At 50.0% G+C, this 24,775-nt stretch overlaps 2 protein-coding genes across 3 annotated transcripts; one reads left to right on the top strand and one right to left on the bottom strand.

Annotated features, from left to right (window-relative positions):
* Positions 1–28: 28 nt before the first annotated feature.
* On the bottom strand, positions 29–4,906 carry PROX2 (prospero homeobox 2). The gene is made up of 2 exons (XM_074542617.1): positions 4,537–4,906; positions 29–1,958 (listed from the first exon to the last, which is right to left on the bottom strand). Exon 2 carries the CDS (start codon positions 1,882–1,884, stop codon positions 358–360), a length of 1,527 nt encoding a protein of 508 aa, XP_074398718.1. The 5' UTR covers positions 1,885–1,958; positions 4,537–4,906; the 3' UTR covers positions 29–357.
* Positions 4,907–6,566: 1,660 nt separating this feature from the next.
* DLST (dihydrolipoamide S-succinyltransferase) lies at positions 6,567–21,863 on the top strand. 2 transcript variants are annotated; one of them, XM_005479796.4, is made up of 15 exons: positions 6,567–6,728; positions 11,108–11,141; positions 12,308–12,356; positions 13,401–13,456; positions 13,811–13,885; positions 14,279–14,334; positions 15,038–15,149; positions 15,633–15,788; positions 16,072–16,157; positions 16,822–16,919; positions 18,787–18,917; positions 19,483–19,556; positions 20,408–20,491; positions 21,014–21,181; positions 21,639–21,863. In XM_005479796.4, the coding sequence occupies exons 1-15, from the start codon at positions 6,660–6,662 to the stop codon at positions 21,771–21,773; spliced, it is 1,383 nt and encodes a 460-aa protein (XP_005479853.2). In that variant the 5' UTR covers positions 6,567–6,659; the 3' UTR covers positions 21,774–21,863. The 2 variants fall into 2 exon arrangements, with proteins under 2 accessions (XP_005479853.2, XP_074398710.1); XM_074542609.1 differs by having other exon boundaries at positions 11,108–11,186.
* The last annotated feature ends 2,912 nt before the right edge of the window (positions 21,864–24,775 follow it).

Here is a 24,775-nt window from a genome sequence, read left to right as displayed (position 1 = left end):
GGACAGCCACTGGTTTTTCCCTTGAGAATCCCTGATGAAGCTAATGCTCCCCACAGCACTTCATAGTCTTGTGAGAGCCAGAATTTCTATGAGACTCCTGCTCATGGTTTAGGATGACAGGACCCCCAGTACAGCCCAAGAGGAGGCTTGGTAGCTCCTGGCTTGTACCCACAGCTATGCTACAGCATCTGGCCAGCCCTGAGGAGTGGCAGTGCCCCTCCATGGCTTAGGGCTCCTTTCCTGCCCACGCCTCTTTAGCCCCTATGGAGGAACAGGGACCTTGGCCCTGTGGAGACCAGTGGGGCAGTGCCAAGCTGTGGCTCCAGAGGACAAGGGGAGCGCATTCCCCAGGGACCTCTAGCTACCCCCAAAGGATATGTGGGTCGAGGCAAAGGGTGCTCCATCATTTGCAGCTGGCAGCTCACCATGGCCATCCCTGCCAGCTGGCAGCAGTGCCAGGCTCTCCATGCTGGCAGGGCTCAGGGGCAGGGGATGGTGCTGCTGCTGTCTCACAATCGATGACCTCAGTTTAACAGATCCCCAGGGCAGCTTGAGGGGCTCTGGACAACCCCTCTCCAGAGCAGATGGGCTCTCACGAGAGTCACTGCCCCAGGGGCTGTGCTGGCCATGGCCCAACAGCTGGCTCAGCAGCTGGCTGTGCTGGACAGGCATGGCTGAGCCCAGGGAATAACCCATGCTGGGTACCCGAGAGGATTTTCTGATCCCCTTTGAGCTGAAGGAGGCAGCATAAGAGCCCAGGCTCTTCCCCAAAGCTCCTGTCAAGGCCTCAGCCTGGGGTGAGCCCAGGGAGCCTGGTGCATTCATGGCAGATGGCTTAGCAAGTGGCTTTCTGCATTTCCCACCAGCAGAATACTCTTTCCTGGCATCTGGCCCCATCGGAGGGCTGTGGTGCTGCTTCTGGATGTGGCTGTCTGCCTTTGGCCAGAGAGTCTTCAGGACAGAGTCCACTACGTGGCATGTCACCACAGACAGCTCGTGCTTCAGTGCCTGTGAGAGCACCCTCACTGCCGAGGGCAGGCCACCTGTGTTACCTGTGTCCTCAGCCTCCTCCAGCCCACACGCCTCCAGGACACTCCTCCTGAGAGGCACTCGCCGTGGGTTGCTGGTGGCAGTGCCACTGTCCTTGTTCAGTCTGTCTTGGGGCTTTCCAGGCAGTGGCTGCACTGTCTCTGAATCTTCCTGCGTTTGGGCAGCATCCTCAGAGTCACAGACTTGGTAGAACTTCTCCTGAAGCCACCATAGCTGCTGCTCTAAGAAGCAGAGCTGCTCTTTCAGCTGCTGGAAGCCCTTGGCATGGGAGCTGCCCCCTGTGGGAGCCACTCTTCCGGCTGCCCCCATGCCCTGCTGGGGCACTCTTGGCTTCCTCTTGCTCTCCTGGGGCATCTCCCCACCCCTTTCCCTCTCATGCCCAAAAGCTGCCTCCAGGCTCGTGTCAGATGCCTGCGGGGTTGGTGGGAGGCTCATGCCCTGGATGATGCTCTCCACCCTGGCCCGCTTGGCTCGTAGGTGCTGGTCACAGAGCTGCTCCTGTGGGTGCTGGTTGGAGAGCTGGTCCCCACCACCAGCACAGGGCAAGGGAGCTGGGGCGCGGGTCCTGGGGAAAGCCAGGGCTTGTGCTTCTTCTCCAAGGCTTGCACCACATTTGTAGTCATGAGGCAGGGCCACTGCCTGAGAGGAAGGGAAGAGAACGGTGGGATCCAAATTCCTGCCAACCATTGTGTGGCTGAGGAGCTGTGGAATCAGGGATGCACTGGGGGAAGGCAAGAGAGAGTCAGTCTGGAAACAGGGCTCCAATTTCAGCCCCTGGCCATGCCCTGAAGCAGCACGGTCTCTATCCCGCTCAAGGCCAGTGCTGCTGTCCATCCTATCTTCTTCCTGCCTGGACAGACTGGCAGCCTTCCAGATGTTTGATGTTTCAGCCTGCTAGTGCTGTGGAACTGGAGAAAGAGCAAGAAACAGGACCTCATACAGTGGTTTTCCAAGCGCAGGGCCAGAGATTTTTTTTCTTCCAGATTTTCATGGCATCCCTGCTCCCCTGCAAAAACTATTTCACCAGGGAGTGACCGAGACAGAAACCTCCAGGCACTGCAAAACCTGTGAGCAGACTGTCAGATGTCACATGACAGCAGCAATGCCCTGGGCACCACCCCACCACCCACCTACCAGCCAGGCATTCATCATGCCTAAAGTACATTTCACCTTGTGAAAAATGGGCATTTTACGATTGGCTTTTCACAACCAATTCATACTAAAATGAATATTATATGTGTTGTGTTAGAAAGTAATGCTGTATTAATTCTCTTAAGTAGTGTGTTAAATATAGTTTTGGGTTATGAAAAAAATGTTAGAATAGAAACTATGCTATGTAGGATACTTTTTTTTAAGAAAGGACTCGCAGCGAGATAGCAGCCACAAGACACCTAAATCTTTCAGAGAAAAAGAATTTATTGCCCTCTTATCAGAAGAAGCGAACTTCTTCCCACCTCGAAGGCACTGTTAGGATTCAGAGGCAGACGTTGAGGATGACCCGACAGAATCCTGTATTTGAATGGAATTTATGCATCATGTATGGGGTGTATGAATATGCAACAGGTTTTTGTTTTTAAGGGTTAATCCTTTGTTAACGAGGGTCCTTTTTTGGGCTTGTGCTGCCCAGAAAAACGTACCCAGATGTCCATAACTCTTTGTTACTATTGTCTCATATTGTCCTAATCCAAATTGTCCAAATTATTATTACTCTAATTGTATTACTATTTTTATAACCATTTTAGTACTATTAAACTTTTAAAATCAAGTGATTGGCATTTTTCACAACCTGCTTTGGGCCCGGCAGTGCCTGGCAGCACAAACCTCATGCATCACCAGCTGCATCTGCACCAGAGGCATTGGGGAGACTGCCCTCTGGGCTTGTGGACTCTGCTGTGAGGGCAGGGAGCAGCAGGCAGAGCCCTCTGCCACGTACACCCGGGCAAAGGGTGGGTTTGGCGCTCCTGGCACAGTGCGGAGGAGCAGCTGCACCCCTGGTGAAGGCACTCACACAGGCACCTGGGCCACGGGTGCTGCCGGCTCTGCTGGCCCCAACACCCCCGCAGAGCCCCAGGGGCTCGGGGATGGGGAGCAGCACCTGCGGGCTGGGCCGGCACAAAGAGCCCGGTGCAGGAGGGCACGGAGAGGGTAAAAGTGCAATGTGACCTGCTGTGAGCAGGATGCATCGAGATGGTCAGGCTAATGCAACATGGGGTCCCTAAGGGCTTGGCAAAATACTGAATAAAAGAAATGAGGATGGGGATTATCAGGGAAGAGAAAAAATACTGAGCCAGCAGCCCCAGGCTTAAAATTGTCATGCTGGCTCCGAGCAGGGATTCACCCCCTCCGCTCACTCCCCTCTTGCACAGCTTTGCAAAAGTGTAAAACATTGTATCCTGGGCGATTACACAGTAACAATCCCTGAGGGATGTTTCTTCCTTATCCTCATTAATTAGCAGCAGCTTCGCACCGCTAAATTAGGACAGCTCTTGTCTTTTCCGGACACCTTTCAAGTCTGAGATTCTTTTGCTGTTCCCAGAAATACCTGATCATTTTTAACACCATCAGTCTCTTGTCCCTGTAGCTGCTCCAGGCAGTGTAGAAAATGGGTTTCTTCTCAGGGTTTTTCGCAGATCGCCTTTCTTCAAACACCCTGAATTCCAGGCAGGTGCCTGGGAGGCTCTACCTTTTGCAGAGCCATAGTCTTGACAAACCAAGTATTTTCTGGGTTATCTGCCACCACATGTTGATCTGTGTTGCCTCCCCACCCATCCTGACCATTAGGGTTTCATTTTCCTAAGAGTCTGGTGTAGGGCCTTTCAAAGTGCTCAGTTTATCCTCAGCCAGCACAAGGCTGGGGCGCCAGCAGCTCTGACCATCCTGCCTTGCCCTTGTGTCACAAGCTTGAGCATTGCCTGCCCTGCCTCTCAGCCTGCCCTCTGCTCCCAGCACAGTCACACAGCAAACACACTGCAGTCACAGATTCCATCCAGCCTTAGTCCTTCCCCAGTGGTGTGATCCTGTAACCTCACTTGTTTTTCTACAGAAACACCTTATTTTGACACTTGCTCACGATTTCTCTCATCTGCTGTGCTCAACAGCAGGGTCAGTCAGGAACTTGCCTGTCCCCTGGGCTGTTTCCCAGTCCCCTGGAACCTGTGATACATTCCTTTTAAACAGATCAGCTCAGAGCTGGCAAGGTGACCTCCACCTGCTTGAGGTTTTCAGCATCACCGTCTTTCTTCTGGAGATTTGGAGGGAGGGAGTAGAGCCTCCCGTCCCAGGCCACGGCAGCCTGCTGTGGGTGGCCCTGGCTCCCCCTCGCAGCATCCCCAGGACCAGCAGGTGCTGCCCTAAGCAAACTCCTCCTGCTGCTGCAGCTCTTTCCCCACGAAGTTAGCGGGTGCGTGCTTTGGTTCCCACTCTTACTGGCAGCTTTCACTAGTGCCACCCTCCAGAACACTAAAAAGCAGCCGAGACTTCTCCTACCTGGAGGAAAAGACAGGAACGGAACGAAGATGCTCAGAAGACGAGGGCAGTGTGCCTTCTCCAAAACTGAAGCCGCCCCTCGTGGGCTCCCTGGGTGCTCCTCGGTGGGACCGCCGTGCACGGTGCGGCGGGCTGTCCCTGCGAACGACAATTCCCCGCAGAGCCTTCCCCGGCCGCCGCATGGCTCTGGGCGGGGGCACCGGTGCCCGAGACGAGGGCAGCCCCGGGAGCGCGGTGCCCGAGGGCAGCCCCGGGGCGCGGGCAGCTGCAGAGGCAGTGCCGGCGCGTCCTCCCGCCGCGCTCAGGGCCTTTAAAGAGGGAGTGGGGAGGCCGGAGGCAGCCAACCAGCTGGAAACGACTTCTGAATATGCAGATGGACAGCCAGGAGGTCAGGTCCAACATCAGCGTCCGACCACCTTCCCTGCTGTGTGCGTGCCCCTGGAGCCAGTCAGGCAAGGGCTATCAGGTGCCGAGGTGCTGGCTGCCCAGGTGGGCTGAGGCCCAGAGGAGCAATTTTGGCCTAGAATTTGGCCGCAAGCCCCATTCAGGACCCAGGATAGTGAAATATTGGTGAGACAATGCAAACACAGCAGGCTGATAAGCCGTGCCACCGGCAAGGAAGGAGCTGGCCCAGATCCCAGCAGCTACCCATCTTCCATGGAAGGTGGCCAGGCATTTCCCACATCCCGCACCGTGGGGGCACGGAGGCAATTTGGCTGTCCTGGAGGTCTGCAGAACAGCAGCACGGAGTCCCTTGTTTGTCACAGGGTGCTTTACAGACAGCACCAGCAGAGCTGGCATCACTCCCAGCTGAGCACATGCTGACCCCAGCCCCAGGACAAACCCACCTGCCCCAGCAGCACACGTGGTTCTCAGACACTTATCTTCATGCAGGAGCTGTGGGTGGGTGGGCAAAGCCTAGCCATGCATGCCACTCCTGGGGCTTCATCTGCTGTGCTTCCACAGGCTAATTGAGCATGGCAATGCCTGGTGTATTCACTGGGGGGCAGGAGGCTATGCTTAAAGGCAGTTGACATCAGGTGGTCAATATTGTTCAAGGCAAGGACATTAGCCTTCGAGAGACAGATCACAGAGAAACCCCTGGCAGAGAGCCTTTCTGGCTCAGTTACCTTTTATTAGAGCAGTCAGCTCATCCTCAAAGCCTCGGAGACTATCCCCTGTTGATTTTTATTCAACCTCTTTCCTTTGAAAATGATCTCATATTTTGAAGCTTGCAGTTAACCATTCATATATTATTAAGCAGTGGCTAAATTAAGCACATGTGCAATAACCCAGACTTGGCTCCTTGAGAGATGCCTGGCTGCCAGACAGCCCTTTGTAACTGTCCTGGGCTGATTCTCAGAATCTGTAAATAGGTTCCTTGGGTTTTCCTCCACCTGTGGTTCCCTGCCTGGAAGCAGGCAGAAAACAGAAGCTAGCTGGGGAATTCTCAAATGTTTTCAACATACAGAGTGCAGCTGAGGAACAGGGCTTACTTGTGGGTTCATTTTCCTGTTTGCCATGGTGAATGACCTCATTGCCCGTTTCTAACCATGCAGCATCCCACGGGGTGATGCCTGCGGCAATGTCATCTCACACCGGCTCAGCGCCGCGGTTTGCCAAGGTGAGCAGGGAAAGCACGGCCACAGCTGCCCTCCAGCAACCCAGGGCTGCTTCAGAGTACAGCTCATGAAACGGCACTCCTCGTAATGCACGGGGTTATTTATACACATATATATATGCCATTACGTATAATAACATCTATATGTACGCATACGTGTTTATATAAGCATATGTAATACATAGATATATGTATGTCATCTATAAGTAATAGTATTCAATATCACATATATTATAAAGGATGTGTTAATACCTACATTATTACATATACGGTAACACACAGCAATATTATGAGCAGGCCCCGTCCCGCCTGGCCCTGCCCCGCAGTCCGGCCGTGCCCCACAGCCCGGCCCCGCAGTCCGGCCCCGCCGCGATGGTCCCGCCCCGGCTGCTCCCCCCGCTCTGGGCGCTTGGTCCGGCCCCCCGCGCTTCCGCCTCGCGCCGGGCCTGGTTCCGGTGTCCGCCCTGCGGCCCCTCCCGCCGCCGCCGCCGCCGCCGCCGCGATGGTGCCGCTGTGGCGGTCCCGCTGCCTCGGCCGCGCGCTTGGCCGCTCGCTGCGCGCCCTCCGACAGGTACGGCCCGCGGGCACCGGCCGCGGGGAGCGGGGCCGCGAGGGAGGGTGGCGGCCGGGCGGGCGAGGTCGGCGGCGCCAAGGGCACCGGGACGCGTCCCCTGCCGCCTGGCGCTGGGCACCGCCGCCCCGGGGACACGGCGGGGCCGGGCACGGGAAGGGGCGGCGAGGCTGTCCCGCAGCAGGGGCCGCGGTGAGCGCGGCGCTGCCCCTTCCCCGCGGGTGCCGCTGCCCCGCTGCCAGGCCCGGCCCCGCGGGAAGGGCGGCGGCGCCCGGCACCGGGCAGGGCTGACCCGCGGGAAGGGCTTCCGAGCGCCGCCGCTCTCGGGCTCCGCCGTCCCCGCCTGTCAGTGGCTGTCACGTTCAGGGCCCTCACTGCTGGCAGCCGCCGGCGTGTGCCGGCAGAGACCTCCCCGGCCGGGGTGCGCCCGGTGCAGGATCGGCACAAACCGGTGTGCGGTTTGTTGTGTAAATCCTGTGCTCGGTTCTCAGGGCAGTCATTGAACCGCGGCAAAGGGTGGTAACCTCTGCTGGCTGCAGCGGGGGCTGACAGAGCCCGGTAGCTGCTTAACCCTGGGGCTGCCCTTGGCCGGCTGGGTCCTGTGTCCTGCCGCACACATCTTCCGTTTGAACAGCAAACGTGCCCAGCTCCGTGTGCACACACACATGTGTGCATACGTACGGGGTGGGGAGCATCGCTTCTCTTCCCCTGACCAGCTGGAGCCTTTGAGCATGAGTCTTGATTTTAGCATCCTGCAGATGTAGGCGAGCAAGTGTTGACAACCGATCGTAATGTAAAGACACCGTTGTGTTATAAATGTGTGTGTATACACGTCAAACTGCAACTTACAAGTAACTGTATAAGCTACAGTTTGAAATATAGAGACAAATTGATTATAATGCAGTTTAAACAAGCTTATTAAAGTGGCATTTTAGTGATATTTGACCTTTGTCAGCTCTCAGTGGTGCTGTGTAATTATAAAGAACAGAAAGAAGTCAGGTGGAGTATTCAAGCCTTTTACAAAACTAGTCTGAAAATCAGGAGGTTTTAGGCTGAATGCTAGTTAACCTGTTAGATGTACTGGAAGAGTTATAGTAGTAGTTTGATCTCCATTTGAACAGTGATATGAGAAGTAAATTTTGATTATGATGTAATGCAGGCTTTTTGGAGAGATGGAAAGAAATTCCAGAACTTGGCAAACCTCTGATGGCAGACGTGAGAACAGTAGACATGTACAAAATTCAGAAGTGGAGGATTGAATTGGAGAAGAGTGGAGTCACTGAGGATGAGGAAAGGTTGGCTGGGTTTTGACTGTCTGTAAAAGAAGAGGTCGTGAATTCATATCAAGTAGAAACCATGAATGTGCATCAATGTAGCACGTGAGAGTCAGGGCAGGGGTAGGCAGACCTTGAAGGCCACGTGAAAAAGTCCAGAGAAAAGCCAGTCTGGAAAATATAGATTTGATCAGGAGCTGTGTAAAATGCTTTGAGAATCAAATCCTTCTGTTTGTCTGGGCAGGAGTTGGTAAAAAACTTCTTCCCTCTTTGATCCTCCCCTCATGCTGGAAGAGTTCTGAGCCTGTTAGTAACAGTATCCACCACTCAGCGTTGCTATCCCCATCCCCTCTCGGCATCTGCCCTCCCGTGCTGTATATAATGTTTTGATACCCATGAAAGCCGTGCAGGGGGGTTTTGTGTGTAGTAGGGCTTTGTGCTCATCCTTGTTGAAGCAGCAGCTGCTTTGCTCTCAAGAAGCCATGGCTGGAGAACCAATTGCTGCTGTGCCTGTTGGAGCTGCACAGCCCTGGCCTTCTGCTGTGCCTGTGTTGAAATGAGCTGCACTGTCAAGTTCATCAGATTCCTTGCCTGAGCTGGTCCCTACTGCTGGTATACAGGCTGTTGCTGTAGCTGATGTATTCCATCCTTTATTTCAGTGTGTAGTGACCTGCTGGGAGGTGATGGCTCCTTGAAAGGTGTGGCCTGGGCGGTGCATGCCAGGGTCACTTTGACATAACAGTTATAAAAACAATTCTGAGAAGTCATGTGAAATGAGAGGGAAATATTAATCACTTGGTACATGAGTCACTGGCTAATTAGACCAAGACTTTTTTCCCCAAGTGAAGGCTGTCTTTTTAAACTGACCCAAAGTGCTAATGCCACGTGGCAAAACTGAAACATTTCCATTCCTGCTGAAAAAGCTCCAATAGAAGGCAGAGGGCGAATTTAGCCAAGTGATCCAGGAAGAGGTGCAATCAGAAGGATTCCTTCAGGGAAAAAAGGGAACAGGAAGCAGCCCTGTCCAGTGTCTCCTGAAGCTGTGTGTTCATCTGAGGTACTGTGGTTAAGATACAGACACACAGCAGTTCTGCAGAGTGTAAGGCAGAGAAATCACAGTATCTTTTATTACTGGCTTCCTCCTCACATTAAGCTCTTGCCCTAATTTCTTAATCTTAAAGGCAAAGGGTAGAGTGATACCAGTTTTTTCCTTAATTTTACTGCAGTTGTAGAACACAAACTTGACACCACTGGTGGAAGAGAGCTGCAGATGTTTTCTCACAGTGATTATTTTTAGGACAGACCTTCTAAACTTTTATTTTTGTTTTAACTCTATGGTAAACTGGTCCTGAGCAAATAAAATTGTCTGGTTTTGCGTCAGTCTGAGGCTGTTCCTTTCTTAACAATTTATTGTCTGGCGTGTCAGGAATGCCTTTAACCACTTAAAGCACCCAGGGAAAGATTAATGGATAAAGGGAACTCAGGTTGCTTGATACTCAATTTGTGATTGAATCCATGCTATCTAGGACACTACAGAAAGTGGGAAAAATATGATCAATACAGAGTGCTGTGGATTGTGGTGCTCTAGAGAGCTGACCCAGTGGAGTTAAACTGGAGTTTGTCTTGCTGATCCTGGGTTAGAGCTGGCTTTACACAAACCAGATCTGAATTAGCGCGGTCAGTGCTGCACCAAGATTAGGCATTGTAGCATTCAAGATGACTCTACCAAGTCTGCACAGCTCCCTGCTTTCCCTTACCCAGCCAGACCTGGGGCAGGGGCTCAGCAGGCCCTGCCCCAAGCTGGTTTTGCAGCACTGTTGGTTCAGGATCACTGATCCCTGCAGTGAAGTGGCAAGCAGGGTGGCTGCATGGTGTTGTGCTGGAGCTTAGCAGTAAGTCAGACTGGCTGCCTGCATCCTCGGCACAGCTCATTGTAACCCTGTTGAATTGCCCATTGATCATTGAGTTGTCTCTGTGTTAATATCCAACAAGTCAAATCCATTTATAAGCTTGGATAGTTAAACTACCGAGGGCTTGATTCCAGGCCTGTTAGTTTTGATACAAAGTGTTCTTTGAATCTGTTTTTGTATGCTGCAGCACTCAGTCCTGTAGATGGTGTGCCAAGCTTAAGTATATTGTTGGTCTTTGATCTCTGTTGTCTTGCCATACAGCTCCTCAAATTATTTTGATATTTAAGGTCAGTTATATCTCATCCTGCTTGCTTTGCTGAAGCTGGAATCAGGGCTTGTATGCAAACTTCAGATCTTGAAGGTGTGAAGGAAATCTAACTTTTAACTTAGCTGCTGGATAAGGGTGCTTTGAGCTCTTGAGTTGCTGTCATTCTAAGCCAGTAAAGTGCATTTCCATCATGGCTACAGTGCTATTTTCCAATTGCTTTTAAAGAGTTCTTATCTTCTCCAATCCTGCAGGTTTGATGTGAGAGAAATATGTAATAACAGTAGAGGGAAGTAATTGAATTTTTTGAAATTGGATATTTTGAAATGTGTTCTGCTTTTGAGCTCTGTTATGCTGAGCTAGAAGTGCAGTCAATGATTACACAGGTATAAAGTGAAACATCAAAGAATGTGGAATTCCTGACTAACTGACAGCAGTAGAAATTTTGCCACTGAGAGGAATTCTGGTCTTCGGGAGTTCAAAGGCTCCACAGCTTTAGAAAAAAATTTTAAAACCCCTAGATGCTGCATTCATGACTGTAGGAGTAAACATCATGGGATGTTTTATCATCATGTCCAGTAGGTATCCTTTGTCTTCTCATTCATAGCAAATTCTGTTGGAAATCTGTTCCTTCTTAAAGAGGAAAGTGCATGAGAAGGTCAAAACTTCTGGATCGAGAACTGGAAGATACAAGCACCAAATTTAACATCACTGCATCATAAAGCACCCTGGGAGGAGAGAAAGGATAAAGAAGGGCAGAGGTGTTCTCCTGCTCTAGCACACTGTGGGAAAGTGGCATGCCTGCAGACTGGAGCATGGGAATGGTGGATCGTGTGTCTGATTCAGATCTCAGGAAAAAAACAAAGTCCTTCTAGGGTGGATTTGTCTTCTTCTTCTTGCATTACTGATACATCCTTTTCTCTCTGACAGGGGAACTGTACTCTGGCAAGATCCCCTCTGTCTGGTGAGTCTTACACTTTACCTAGAAAGAACAAAGCTGATGATGGAGGTTGGTAATAGGTCTGATTGGGGTTTGTTTCTGTCAGTCTGTAGTGAAAAAGCAGTGGAATGAGCTAAGTTTCCATAGGAGTGCCTCCCTTGCCTGAGGTACATGCTGCCTGATCCATTTGGCTCTGGTGAAGGTTTCACAGCAGCAGCACAGTGTATTTCAGGCATTGCAGTGCTCAAAGCACATGCTGTTGCAGAGCCCTAGCTCTCTAATAAGCTCCTTTGAAAATGATGGATGAATATTAAGTGACATGTCAGATCTGGTGTGTCTGTGAACTCCAATGCCTAAACTGTTTTTTCTTAGAGCTCTGTTTCTTTCTAGCTGTGCTGTAGAAATTGTGCTGCTTTTTTAAAAAAATCAAGTGGGGAAATGGTTCTTCCCTCTGGCATTGTGCAATTTGAGATAATTATGTTCTCCAGTTACTACGCTGACTCTCTTTAAGATCAGTCTGGAAAGCTGCCCAGTGTCCTGTAAGTGACAAAGGACAGGAGTCCAGTTTATAATAAAAAATGCAGTGTCAGGGCATATGAGCAGTGTGGGAAGGGGACAGTGGGGTATGTGAAACTGGGAAGCTGTGCAAGTATTTCCCTATTGTGAGTTTTGGAAACTAATTTTCTCTGGACAGGGAGTGGGCAGAGAAGAGGGATGATGGTGGCTCAATTCTCTGCCCTACACTCTCTTTTCAGTCCTTTTTTTCCTCCTTAGCTGTCTCTGGGGCTGCGAGGCTTTCGGGGGTGCCTCTTGCAGGGCTGATACCTTGCTCCATATTTCATATGGGTGTGGATAACTCAGCAGTTCTGGAGGTGGTTCCTCATAGCTCTTTCCTGATTTTGCTCTGAATGCTCTGCTTCGTTTTCCCATTTCAATGTTATCCTTATTAGCTTTGTTGTCAAGCTATAACTGTTTTCCTCATCCCTACAAATCTAGATGAAGACAAAACCACTGTTCTTGGCAAGCTCTGGGCAGGTTTGATGGCACTGAGGTGTCTCTGCATGGATATATTCTCCATTTGGTCCCAACCTTCTTTCAGGGTGGGCAGCAGTGTCCTCTGCCTTCTTTTGTCTGATGGGGATACTTGAGGGTTGGACAGCTGGATAATATAACTTCTTTCTCATTCACAGGTGTGTCTGGGAGCCAAGGACTGGCTTACACAAACAGCAGGAAGCTTATGTAAGTATCCACAGGAAAGCTGTGGGGAGACTGGGGTTGCTCTTGCTCTAGCCATGATAAGATTTGAGGTCTGAGGAACAGAATATGGTTGGCTGTCATTAAATCCTTGTGCACATTGTAGCAGTATGGAGTTAGCCCTAAAAAGAAATCTAGGTTTTGCAGGTTGAGAACTGAAAACAAGCTCTCTCTGCAACCAGATACTGGGACAGGGAAGGGACAGGAGTGAGGAAACCAGCGATAAGTGGATTTCTACTCTGATTATCTGACTAGAGGTGTTGTTTGCTCTATGATGGTCTCCTGGTAGATTTTCTGTTGGGAGAAGTGGGGTCATTGTTGTTCACATGTCAGGGTTTGCTAAGACCACTAATGGGGTGGTCTTATAAAAATGTATTTGGGGAAATAACCATAAGAGTACATGCATAAAAGCCTGAAATACTTTGAAATCCTTTGTTTGTACAAAGTACCCTGTGCTAGAGGAAATGCTAAAGCGCATTCTTTTCAGTTTTCCAAATATGATGTGAGTAGATATAAAAATCATCCTTAGGACTGGGATTGCCAGCTGCCTGTGAAGAAACATGGTGGAGAGAAATAGCTGGTTTTTGGATGCGTTGCTAGGCAATTTATGGTGCTTTTCTTTTATTTTGGAGCAATCTAACAACTTCTGTAGAGATGACAGTCCTAATCTGGAGGTAAAAAAATTGTTGCTGCACTAGTCTTGGGCATTGTATGGGCTGGCCAGGTCACCCTTTAATCAGTATTTAAACTATGAGGGTTCTGTTGGGTTGTCTGTCTAAATGGAAATTCCATAAGTGTCCGTTCTCACTGAGTTTCTGAGAGCACTAGTGATGGTAGGATGCAATGCTTCCTTTCTGGCTGGATTGTTGCAGCTTGAGCAGTAAATAGGAGTCCTTTGCAACAAATACATCAGAACAGCTGAGCAGCCTTTACTTCAGTTAAGCAAGTGTAAATTCCGTACTTGACCTTGGTGCTGGCAGCCTGCAGAGGAATGTTCTGCTGTGTTTACACTCTTCTCTCTTTGTGCAGAGTGAATAGCTCCAGTGTCTTCACTGTCCGCTACTTCAGAACCACTGCGGTACATAGTAAGTAAAATGGCAGGAATCAGCCTGATGCTTCTTTTGCTACCTCTTGCTGTCCTGCCAGCAGCCACCTTCCATCCTTGGTCAAGGCTCTCTGCTGTCCTGCCTGCATGGATGACTCTGGGTTTATATCCTCAGGGCCCTAAAGATTTTGTCTGGATTCCTGTCACAATGTGGCTTTCGGTCAGATATGAATTTCTCTGGTGTTTAAATGTTGATTAGTGTTGAAGAAAGGAGACGGACAGCAATTGATGTCTGATGGCCTACCCCCTTTAGCAGAGATATGATGACAAGAATGAAGCAATACCATAAATTTTTAGCTCTGAAAGCAGTCAAGTCTGTTTGTCTCTCTCACAGGGGATGATGTGGTTACAGTGAACACACCAGCCTTTGCAGAGTCAGTCACAGAAGGAGATGTCAGGTGGGAGAAAGGTAAGCAATTGCCTCTTCCCTGAAATTCTCATCGCTGTTACTGCTGTGTTGGACACCTTGGGGATGCATTACAGTTCACTGGCTGACATCCTGCTCTGTGCCTTTCAGTCTGTGACAAATGAGGCATTTAATTGCAGCTCTCCTAAAGGGTTAAGAATTGCAGTTGCTCCCTCATCACCTCTCTGTCAGGGGTAATGATGGATGAAGGGAGATGTCTAAGCTGGAATCAGACTCTTAACGGTGCAGTAGATTGCTTGAGCTAGTCTTTTATTTAGAAGTTGTGGAGAAGTGGGATGAGGAAGTTATGGGTTAGTGTGGGAAACTGCTGTGGGTAAAGAGGGGAGGCCAGAGCACACCTCCCTCCTCACAGTGGTCTTCATATCTGTCATTCAGCTGTTGGAGACACAGTGGCGGAAGATGAAGTGGTGTGTGAGATTGAAACAGACAAGGTAGGAGTTTCTGGACCAAAACTTTTTCTAGTTTTGTAGCAGGTACCCTGTATGGCTTCTCTCCTGCTAAGAGCTCCTGGAGCCTGCAGGGCCCTGACTGTGTCTCCTGCTCTCTTCATGGAGAAAAGCTTTTCTCATCTAATATAAAACTTGCTGTACCTTAGGTGAGAATTCTTGATAACCCTTATTCATCCATTTGATTAATCATCACTGGTGGTGTTGTTTATTGGAGCTGTAATTTTACTTTTCCTTCCGATTTGAGTGCTTTGAGTTTTGAAACCTGTTTGTGCTTAAACAAAGGAGAAATCTGCCAGCCATAAGTTGTCTTCAGATCATTTAAAATTTAAGCTTTACATTCATCCACCCCTGAAAGGACTGTTAAGCCTTGAAGTTCTTGCTGAATTCTCTGCTGAGCTCTGTTTTCAGCTTTGCTGTCAGGAAGATGCTGGCAGTGGGTCAGTTCTTGACTGTACCCTGGAGATGAGGCTATACATTACACTGCCAGCATCTCCTAAAGCTTCTAACTATTGGCACAAAATCCTGGTGGAGGGTGTGAAAACTGGTGCAAAGAGTGTGAGACACAACTGCTGTCTGTGCCAAATTGCAATGTGTATCTGCACATATTGGCATCTTGCATCTTCTCTTGGGCACTTGGTCTCCAGCTGATGTTTGGGAGAATTTCACTGACTTTCTTTTTTTTCAGACATCAGTGCAAGTTCCAGCCCCAGCAGCTGGTGTGATTGAAGCCCTTCTGGTACCCGATGGTGGCAAAGTGGAAGGGGGGACACCTCTATTCAAACTCAGGAAAACTGGAGGTAAGTCAGGCATGTATAACTTGCATAGCCTTGTGCTGCCACCAGGTTTTTTCTGAGGATTTACGCATTTAGAATAAAATGCTTTTTAGCATTTAATAAAGCATTTAGCGAGATCCTGAGAAAATACTCCTACTCTGTTGTCCATTAGAGAAGCATAATTTTAGTCCTTCTGAGGGAGATCTTCTCTTTTGTTCCCTCTGGAGGAGACTAAACTGTTAGCTATAACTAGTTGAGAATTCCCCTAACTCCCTTCTGTGCCCTCTTCTCTGTAGCATCCAGCCTCCTCCAGTGAGGAGGTCAAGGATGTTGATGAGTAAAACACTTCCACAATGGCTTTCTCTTGTGGTGACTTCTGTCAGCTCAGTAGTGCTGAGAACATAAAGGCACTCTGCCTGAGGGTTTACTTTCGTTAGGTTGGTTGGACTCACACATCTCTGCCAGTGGAAGCTGGTGCCCTTACCATTGTTCTTCCTTGTCTTTCAGCTGCTCCTGCCAAGGCTGCACCAGCAGCAGCCCCTCCTCCACCTGCAGCCCCTGAACCTGCAGCTGCGCCTGCTCCTCCCCCTGCTGCAGCACCAATTCCCACTACAATGCCACCAGTGCCGCCTGTGTCAGCTCAGCCCATCGACAGCAAACCAGGTGAGGCCACAGCCATTTGTTCCTGTTCTCAAGAGTCTCTCTGCTTTGGGGGACAGTGTATAAGGCTAAAGACATCAAACAGAGACATTTGGTGGTGAAGGCCTCCTGCAGTATTGCCCTGCTTGCTCCAGACTGGACTGCTCAGCTATGCCTAGAACCTTCCCAGACTAATTCAAGGCTGCTTCCATACTGTGTCACTTAAGCAAGGAGCTCAAATATGCTTTCTATCTCAGGACCTTTCCTACCTGGCTTCTGTTTTTGACTGATGTGTTTTTCCCCTCAGTGTCTGCTGTGAAGCCGGCTGCAGCCCCAGCGGCAGCCCCTCTTGGGGAGGCAGTGCCCACCAAAGGTGCCAGATCAGAGCATAGGGTAAGGTGTGGGAGCAGGGACCTTGCCAGCACTTCTGTTGCTAGGTGATAATCTGTTCTGGCAGGAGCTTGCCGGATGTGTCCATATCCACCTGTACACACCCAGCTCAGTAGGGCTGTGACAGGTGGGAAAATTCTCTACATGCAGGAACCACTTACAGGTGGTGTGGAGGAAGAGCCTGGACCTCTCTGGCATGGGTCTCTTCTAGGCAAAAGTCTTGTCTTGAGCTCTGCTGACTCGGGACAGAAGGACTCTGTGTGATCTGCTTGGTTTGTCCACAAGCCCTCAGCAAAGGGTTGAGGCTGCTGAAATTGCCTTGTGCATTCTTAAGAGAGCATGGTTGAGCAGCCTGCTTTCTTAGCAGTCTTGCCCTTCTCACGTTAGCCACATGGACAGCTATGCATGCTTGGAGGTCTTGAGGAATGCAGAGGCCAGAAGTTGCTGTACTGTGATGCATTTCAGCACTGCTTTTCAAGTGAACTGTGCATTGAGCTGAGCAGTGAAATAAACTCCTCAGCCTATTGTGCTCCTGACCTAGAGTGAAAACCTTGGCCCTAGGCATCTAGTCAATCAGATGGCAAGAGAAAAGCCTTTTGATTTTCTTGTCCATTTTGCCCTAGGATGAGCTATAGGCAGCTTCTGCTTATACCTTTTTAATTTGCAGGTGAAAATGAATAGGATGCGTCAGCGTATTGCTCAGCGGCTGAAAGAGGCTCAGAATACTTGTGCCATGCTGACCACTTTCAATGAGATTGATATGAGGTGAGGAGTAAACCTCTTTTTCCCTTTATGAGTAGAAACAGATTAAGGCAGTAATCTTTAAATAGCAGTCAAAACCTTGCAGGTTTTCTTTGGAGAGACTGGCAGCATGTCTTTTGGGCCCTCTTTCTTAGGTATGTACCACAGTCTGTGCAGCTTCTTCAGAACCACATTGGTGTTGTGGTATGAGGGGCTACAGAGCTTCCTAATGGCCTGTTGTTCCTTGGGAGTCACCTGCTACTTGTAATAGGGGTAGTCTCTGATTCCTCTTCTGTGGGCTTTTTGGTGGAGGACTGGTAAACGTTGAGCAGAAGACCAGAAGGGGCTAGTATCACTTGCATATAGTGGCTGTTAGAAGACAGCAAGATGTAGCATCTGCTTTCTGCCACTCCACCAGGTTACTGCTTTTGGAGGTGTTTAACTTGCAGTGAGTTGGTTCTCCAGGGCTCATCAGCCTTTCAGGTGAGCATTGTTTAGGCCTAAGGCCTTTGCTGTCAGATGGTACAGCTTTCTAGAGACAGAACAGCATCCTTCCCCATCCTCTCAAGCAGGTGGGGGGCTCCTGACTCAAGTGCTTGCATGGACTGAGCACTCTAATGTCTTTGGAGGGTGGGCAGCTTATGTTACAGTGCATTAAGGGGAAATTGTGCCCAAATCAAATTGTCTTGTGAAATCCTATGCTACTCCTTAAGACAAAACATGTAAATATTTGGGTCTCAGAACAATAAGGCTGGCAAAATAGTCTTGATTGGAGGGAAGTGCTGCAGCTTTATCTCCTCTCAGAGGCTCATTGAGGTGTCGCTTTACTCCAGCCTGGGGCTCTCATTGCATCTGGTAATGTGGTTTGGATTGATTACTGTGAAGCTGATTTGTGAAGACCTGTGCTGGGGCCTCTTGCTTCCCACGGGGGTCAGTGTCTGAAAGGAGGTGCCTTAATGAGGCAGTTCCATAGCAGGTTGTATCCTCATTTGCTGCAGCCCTTGCGTCTTGGGAGGCACTAATGTCTTTGGGCAGTAATCCTAACTCTAAACAAGGTTAGACACAGGAAAACAAACACTCTAAACCATGGAAAATCCTGCTCCTTGGTGAAACTGTCTCTTCAAAGTGTGAAGGTCTCTGAAGGGAGAAGGGATGAACTATGCAATTCCACAGCATCTGATGTTAGGCTAGAATAGGCAGAGCTTGTAGCCACAGCTTGGTTGATGTTTTGTAAATGGCCTCAATTTTGATTAATAGAAACAGTGGGAAAACATGATTTGTCTGATCAAGAGCTATGGGTGGACTGGCATGCACTACTGTAGCTCCTGGGAAAATTCCTTTAATATTCGGTCAACTCCCAATGCCAGAGAGTTGGGTACAAAAGTGGTGTTGTGCTGTCTGGTGCTGAATTTGCAGAGTGGTTGAGGTCTTTTCCTTTGATCACTTTGATTTTATTTCCTGCATGTTTACTGCTTTTGCCACGTTCTGGTTTTTCACCCTTCTGTGTCAGTCCAGCCACACCTGCATTTGCTGTCTGTGGTGCCACACTGGTATGAGCACTGTTGTCTCCAGAGAACAGGTGGCCGCATCAGGCCTAAGCAGGAAATATACCATGCCACACTTTACTTCTGTTGTGGCAGTGTGGGCCTTGCAGGTTTACCCTGGCTGTGGAGCTCGTGGTCCACATGGTCCAGGACCAGTTTCTGTTTGATCCTTTGGCAGGAACCTTTGATCCATGTTTGTGTCACATGTGAAGGCTTTTGTAGCAGACTGGAGGTTTCGCATTTGGTGGTGCAGATTTGCATCCTTGGGGCTGGCACTGAAATCTGTTACTCAAAGGGAATGGTGTTTTCTTGGACTCCCGGTTTACCATTGTTATTGTGTTTCACAGCAACATCCGGGAGATGAGAGCTGTACACAAGGATACCTTTCTGAAAAAGCACAACCTGAAGCTAGGTTTCATGTCAGCTTTTGTGAAAGCTGCCGCCTTTGCTCTGCAGGACCAGCCTGTTGTGAATGCGGGTGAGTGGTGACCCTTGCTGGTGACTTGCATGTCTAGGGAGCACTGCAAAATGGGGGAAAGGCAATGGCCAAGTCCATGGCAGGAGTAGTAGCTTGGAGAAGCAAGTCAAATGCACAGAAAGCATGGGGACAGTCCTGCATGCTGCTGCTGATTTTGCTAAAGCCACTTACATAGGTAGAGGTTCAACTTGCCAAGAGGGGCTCGATTAGGAAGGGGTGACCAGGAGTGGGGCTGGGGCCGTGCATATGCAGCCTGCAGAGGGCAGAGCCTGCTGGTTGTGTACAGGTGGCTGCTGTAGGCACAGTGCAGTTCCTGGCCGTGTCAGAGGTGCTTGCCGAAACAGAAGAACAGAATACCCAAGGGGAGAATAACTGAGGAGGACTGAGCAGTGTGGACTGTTTTCTTTCTGTCTGTCCTGGTGCCTCTCCCACAGGTACAGCAAGGAATCATTCTTCTCTGGAGTTTTGTTTAAGCTAGATGTGAGCAAGTTGTTAGGATTTTTTAGCTAGTCAAACCTTTGATCTTAGGTTCTGCATATGTAACGCAAGTTGTTTCTCTTTCTAGTGATTGATGACACGACCAAAGAGATTGTGTACAGGGACTATGTGGACATCAGTGTTGCTGTAGCAACTCCCCGGGTAGGTACCTTGGAGCTTTGTCCATGCTTCCTGCAGCCTTTCATATGGGATGATCATATACTTTGAGCCAGCTCAGCTTTGTGCTCTCCTGCAGCAGAATCAGATAAGACTGATTCTATAAATGAGACACCTGCTGCATTAGGGACTACTTGATGGGTTTTGAGAGAAGGTGGAGGACCAAGAATATTTTACCACTATATTCATCTTAATAAGAGATCTGGTAACAGGGTCAATATAGATCTCAGTTGTCGATGAGTAGGACCAGATTAGGGAACCCCTTTGTTGTCATGAGTCCATGACATAGGCAGTAAAAGCTTTGAACGTCCTGTCCTCTGGCTAACTTTGCTGTGCTGTTCCACAGAGATGTTTCTGTCTAGGGAGAGTATGGCATGGAGTTACAGATGTTGAATTAGTCAATTACTTTCTTGATTAGAAGGTTCTGCTATGAAGCAGAGGTTTGACAAGGACTGAAGTTCTGTCACTGTCTTCTCCCAAAGTCTAGGGGAGGTCCTGCAAAAAGAGGCAAGAGAAAGAGGTGCCAGCTGAAATCTCCCAATGCCTTACCTGAGAATTTATCAATGTGGAGCTGGCTTCAGACAGACCTGGTTGATTTGTGAGATAGGCTAGCAAAGGCAAAGATGATGGCTCATTTTAAGCTGTCAGCCTTTGATGTGTGTCATGCCAGGTTTCCTGTCAGGCTACCAGGGTGTGAGGCAGCTCTGCCAACCAGCTGCTGTGGGCCAAGGAGGAGGCAGGAGCTCTCTGGGGCTGTGTCCAGATTCCTGCTGCATGACAGCTGTCTGTGTGTTGCTGCACTGAATTTGCTATTCGTGGACTTTGCTTCTCCCCAGGGTCTGGTGGTCCCTGTGGTTAGGAATGTAGAGAACATGAACTTTGCTGACATAGAGCGTGCTATCTACGAGCTGGGGGAGAAGGTAAGGAAAGTTTTCTGAAGAGGGTTGGGAGGAATGGAAAGAACTGGAAATGCTGGATCGGCATGTATTGATTTGTTCTCTGTGTCGTCATCTCTGACCTCTGACACACTGAGTTGTGCTGTGGGAAGTGATCCAGTTACATGGCTGGCTGTGCCTTTGCCTTCTAGGACAGCTCTACTCGTTGCCCATCCAGAAGACTGCAATCTGCATTAGGGACATGGTGTATCTTCACCTTTGTCTTTAGAGGCCAAGGCTGAACTGCCCTGGGGTAGAAGTCCCTGTGTCTGTCTCCTGCAAAAGCAGGAGTTGGAAGCAAAGGCGAGAGAATCCTTCCCCAAAGCCACTAGATGCTCACTCTAAAGACAGGATGCATTTTTGAGCAATTTGTGTTGGTTTTCAACTGAACAAGTCAATAAGCAAAGCTCTTGCAATCAGTATTCCTGGAAAGAGTGGATGTCCAAACCCTTGTTCTTTGCTCTGTGTGGTCTGTGTGACTTCCTAAGACCTTATTTTTACTTCTAGGCACGGAAGAATGAACTGGCCATTGAAGACATGGACGGTGGCACTTTCACAATCAGCAATGGTGGGGTTTTTGGGTCACTCTTTGGAACACCTATCATTAACCCACCCCAGTCTGCCATCTTAGGCATGCATGCCATCTTTGACAGGCCTGTGGCTGTGGGAGGCAAGGTAGGTGGACCTGCACAGGAGGTTTTAGGGAACAAAGGACACGGCTCAGCAGACTGAGGACCTTTTTCTAAGAGATTGGTGTCACTTCTGAAACACTTCATTGTGAAGAAGGAGCAGAGACTAATGGGTATAGGGCACCTTTGCTGGCTCTGGTACTTGCCTGAGCTGTGCAGGGGACTTTGTCCTATCAGTGAGTGGGCAAACTGGTTATAATCTTAGGTGTGGGAAGGAGGAGCTTGTAGCCTTTGTGACAGGGAGCAGTTCCAGGAAGGGCCCTTATCTTGCATGTGGCATGGACCCAGCCTCGGTGGGTGGGTAGATAATTTTGCCATGCAGGACAAATCCAGGAGGGCCTGAACACAGGATTTGGGGTGGGAAAAGCCAGGTCTTGCCTGAGTTCACAGGAGGGGAGCATGCAGGCAGGAGCACTGAGCTGACAAACGCTGTCCCTGCCCAGATCGAGGTGCGGCCGATGATGTTCGTGGCGCTGACCTACGACCACCGGCTCATCGACGGCAGAGAGGCCGTCACCTTCCTGCGCAAGATCAAGGCAGCGGTGGAGGATCCCCGCGTGCTGCTGCTCGACCTGTAGGGCAGCCACACCCCCACACAACCCACCCAGGACAGGGCAGCACCAGCAGGGACGATGCAGGGCATTCAGGAACTGGCAGGGGTCATTCCAGTCTTTCTCCCTCCGCTGTGATTGGAGCTGTCCCAAAGGGAATTACGGGAATAGCTCCTACCTCCTTTCCTATTTTGTTTAATGAAGGTTTAGTATCTCACGAGAACTTGCCGTGCAGTGGCCCAGCCGCTGAATGGCACTGCCTTTCCAGAGCCATCTGCGTGGCATCCTCTCCCTCACAGCACCAAACTCTCACCTCTAGCTTGTCCTATACCACTGGAAACTGCTTGCTGCTGCTGTGCTAGGGTACCCTTCCCTGCCCCTCCATGGCAGGTTCAGCTTTACTGCCTAGCACCGAGGTTCCTGGGAGGGAGAGGAGAGGAAAGGCTACTGTCCTGTCCATGTTTTGCTTAAAAATATTTCACACTCATCAGCCTCGCAAGGGTGGTCTGACCCTGAGACCACTTGCAGGAAAAGTTTTGGTCAGAGCAGGACTTGAGGTAGGTGTCATGCTTCTGGCAGTGCCCTGGTTACACTCCCTCCACAGACAGTAACACGGGGTGGCAGCTCCCCTACTTTCCCTTGGTGATTGTCGCTCACCAGCCCAGTCACAGTGGTGTGAATGTTCTTGCTGGGGTGGGCAGAGCCCGTGACCTCTGTGGAGGCAGCACTGTTCCTGGGGACAGCCCTTTCACCATTACATGCCCGACAGGGGCTGAGAACCAGCCCCCAGCAGCTGTCCTTGGCACACAGCTCACTGGGTGTGACTGCTGGCTTCCTGCGTGCTCCCAGCCCACACCCAGCTGGGGGGCCAGGCCTTTCACTGAAATGTACATCCCAGCCCACGGGTGCTGGTTTGGGGGGAGGGGGGCAGTTCTGAATCCGATAGCGCACACATGAATTGAGGGGTGAGGGGGTTGCTAGTGCCTGCAGAGTCTATTACTCTTACCCCCTACACAGAACTTGTAACAAAAATATTTAACACAGCGGATTTTAAATGAAATAAAACTGTGCAACGACTGCAAGGTGGGGTGTGTTCGAGTGGGTGAGGACTCTGGCATCAGCAGCATCCTGAGTGTAGTGCAAGAGTCCTATTACTTGGTGGTGAGAGAAAAGAGGCAATGGGAGCTGAGCCCATTGCTGGTGGTACTAAATTGAGTCTTCTCTGCCTGTGAACACTGCTGGCCTCAAACCCTCTACCAAAGAATTGGCTCTTCCCAGCAAAGAGGAGGGATTTAGGGCTGGAAGTCATCCTTTTTTAGCAACAGAACAGTAATAGATGGGAGGAATTCCCAGTGTTAGCTAAAGGGCATGATGGCCAAGAGGGAGACCTGAGACAGGCTCATAAAGTTTTTCAGAAGTTGAATTTTTACTGCTGCAATGGAAGAGTTGGAATTCATGCAAGTGTGGAAAGGCTGTTGCAAAGGGAGAAAGGAAGCAAGAACAAGGGACAGTGGAAGCTATCTGTGGTGCTGGGTGTTTCCCTAACACGATGATGTCGTTGGGACAACACAAAATCATTTCTGGATCATGGCAGGGTTTTCCCATCTCTGACATCAACTTCAGAGATGGTTTACCCTTCCCAGCTACAGCTAAAGAGGGCAGCCCCTTCTAACAGAAAATGATTGCACTCACAGCTGCCAAGCAGATGAAAGGGAGGGCAGTTCCTGGTACTGGTGCCTTCATTTTCCTGGCAGCTAGGGACAAAAACTGAGTGCAGAGTCAGCTTTTTTGCCTGGCCCTGGCTAAGGTAGGTTAGGGGAAGAGGAAAAAGCCCTTCCTTGTTCTGGGAAGAGTAGAGAGTCTAATTCTTGCACAAATCAGTTGAATGAAAGAGAAGGTTTTGATTAAAAAAATGCTGTTTGCACTCAGCCTCTGTGCTGGTTTAGGATACAGAGGGTCCACCTTGACTTTGTACATGAGCCTGGGGAAGCCTTTATTCTGTCTGGAGATGCAATAAATGAAGCCTTCAAATCAGGAAGGGAATATACAGTCGAACTCTTAAAATTATGCAAACTGCTTTATTTAATCTGCCCTGTCAAGGCTTGCTGTAAGAGAGTAGTGCTTGAAACTTCCTTTTGGCTCTTTGGGTGACACCCATGGCACTGAGTTGCAAGATGCCATGCTGTGGCTTTGGACACAGGGTCCTTCCTCCTGAACCTCCCCTGAATCACAGGAAGCTGGTGGGCAGGGGTGCGAGGGTGCAGCTGGAGGGTTCAGCCAGTGTAGGCTGCCATGGAGAGGAAAAGCCCCAGGCTCAGCTGCTCCTGCTCAGTCCTCCAGTTTCTGCACTGCAATGGAGGTGTCCGCCTTTGCTGGTGTAGATGAGTTTCTCCAGAGCTCTGCTTCCCTCTGGTGGACGAGCACTCCTGCTGCTGCCTGGGAGGGTGTCTTTGCTGCTGTGGGCAAGCAGGAGCTGGAACCAGCAGCCACAGAGAGGTGTGGCTGTCATTCCTTGCTATGGGAGATAAGTGAGCGGCGTGAGGGGTGCTGGGAGAGGAGGGCCAGAACCGAACTGCTGCCATTGCCAGCTCATCCTTGAGCCTGTGGCTTTTACTTGCACCACTGAGCACAGCAGCCTCCACCTTGGGCTGTCAGCAGACACATGTGTTTGTGCTTTTTCTTTAATCCACAATCTTTGTACATGTGGCCTGCTTCCCTCTGTGCTGGCTCTCAGAGTTCCCCCCTTTTAAACCCTCACTGTGTGGTCCACCAGGGATGAGGGTGCTCAAAGCATGGTTGGCAGGGCTGCTGTCCTGCCAGGTGAAAGGAGCACCGAGCCTGGAAGGCTGGACCCACAACACCTAACAATGACAAAGGGCTGGAATAAAACCCAGGCATTTCTCCCATGTCTGAGCAGCAGCCAAACAGCTGTGCAGACCTGGCAGGCTGTGAGGCAGGCAGCAGCACAAGGACAGAAGGCCAGGCACTCTGCCACCTTCTGGGGTTTGGCTGCAGGGTGCTCATGGCTG

Source organism: Zonotrichia albicollis, chromosome 6 (genome assembly GCF_047830755.1).
Source record: "Zonotrichia albicollis isolate bZonAlb1 chromosome 6, bZonAlb1.hap1, whole genome shotgun sequence".
NCBI classification, from domain to species: domain Eukaryota; kingdom Metazoa; phylum Chordata; class Aves; order Passeriformes; family Passerellidae; genus Zonotrichia; species Zonotrichia albicollis.
Note: the sequence above shows the minus strand (reverse complement) of the source record. Positions and strands in the feature narration are given on the sequence as shown.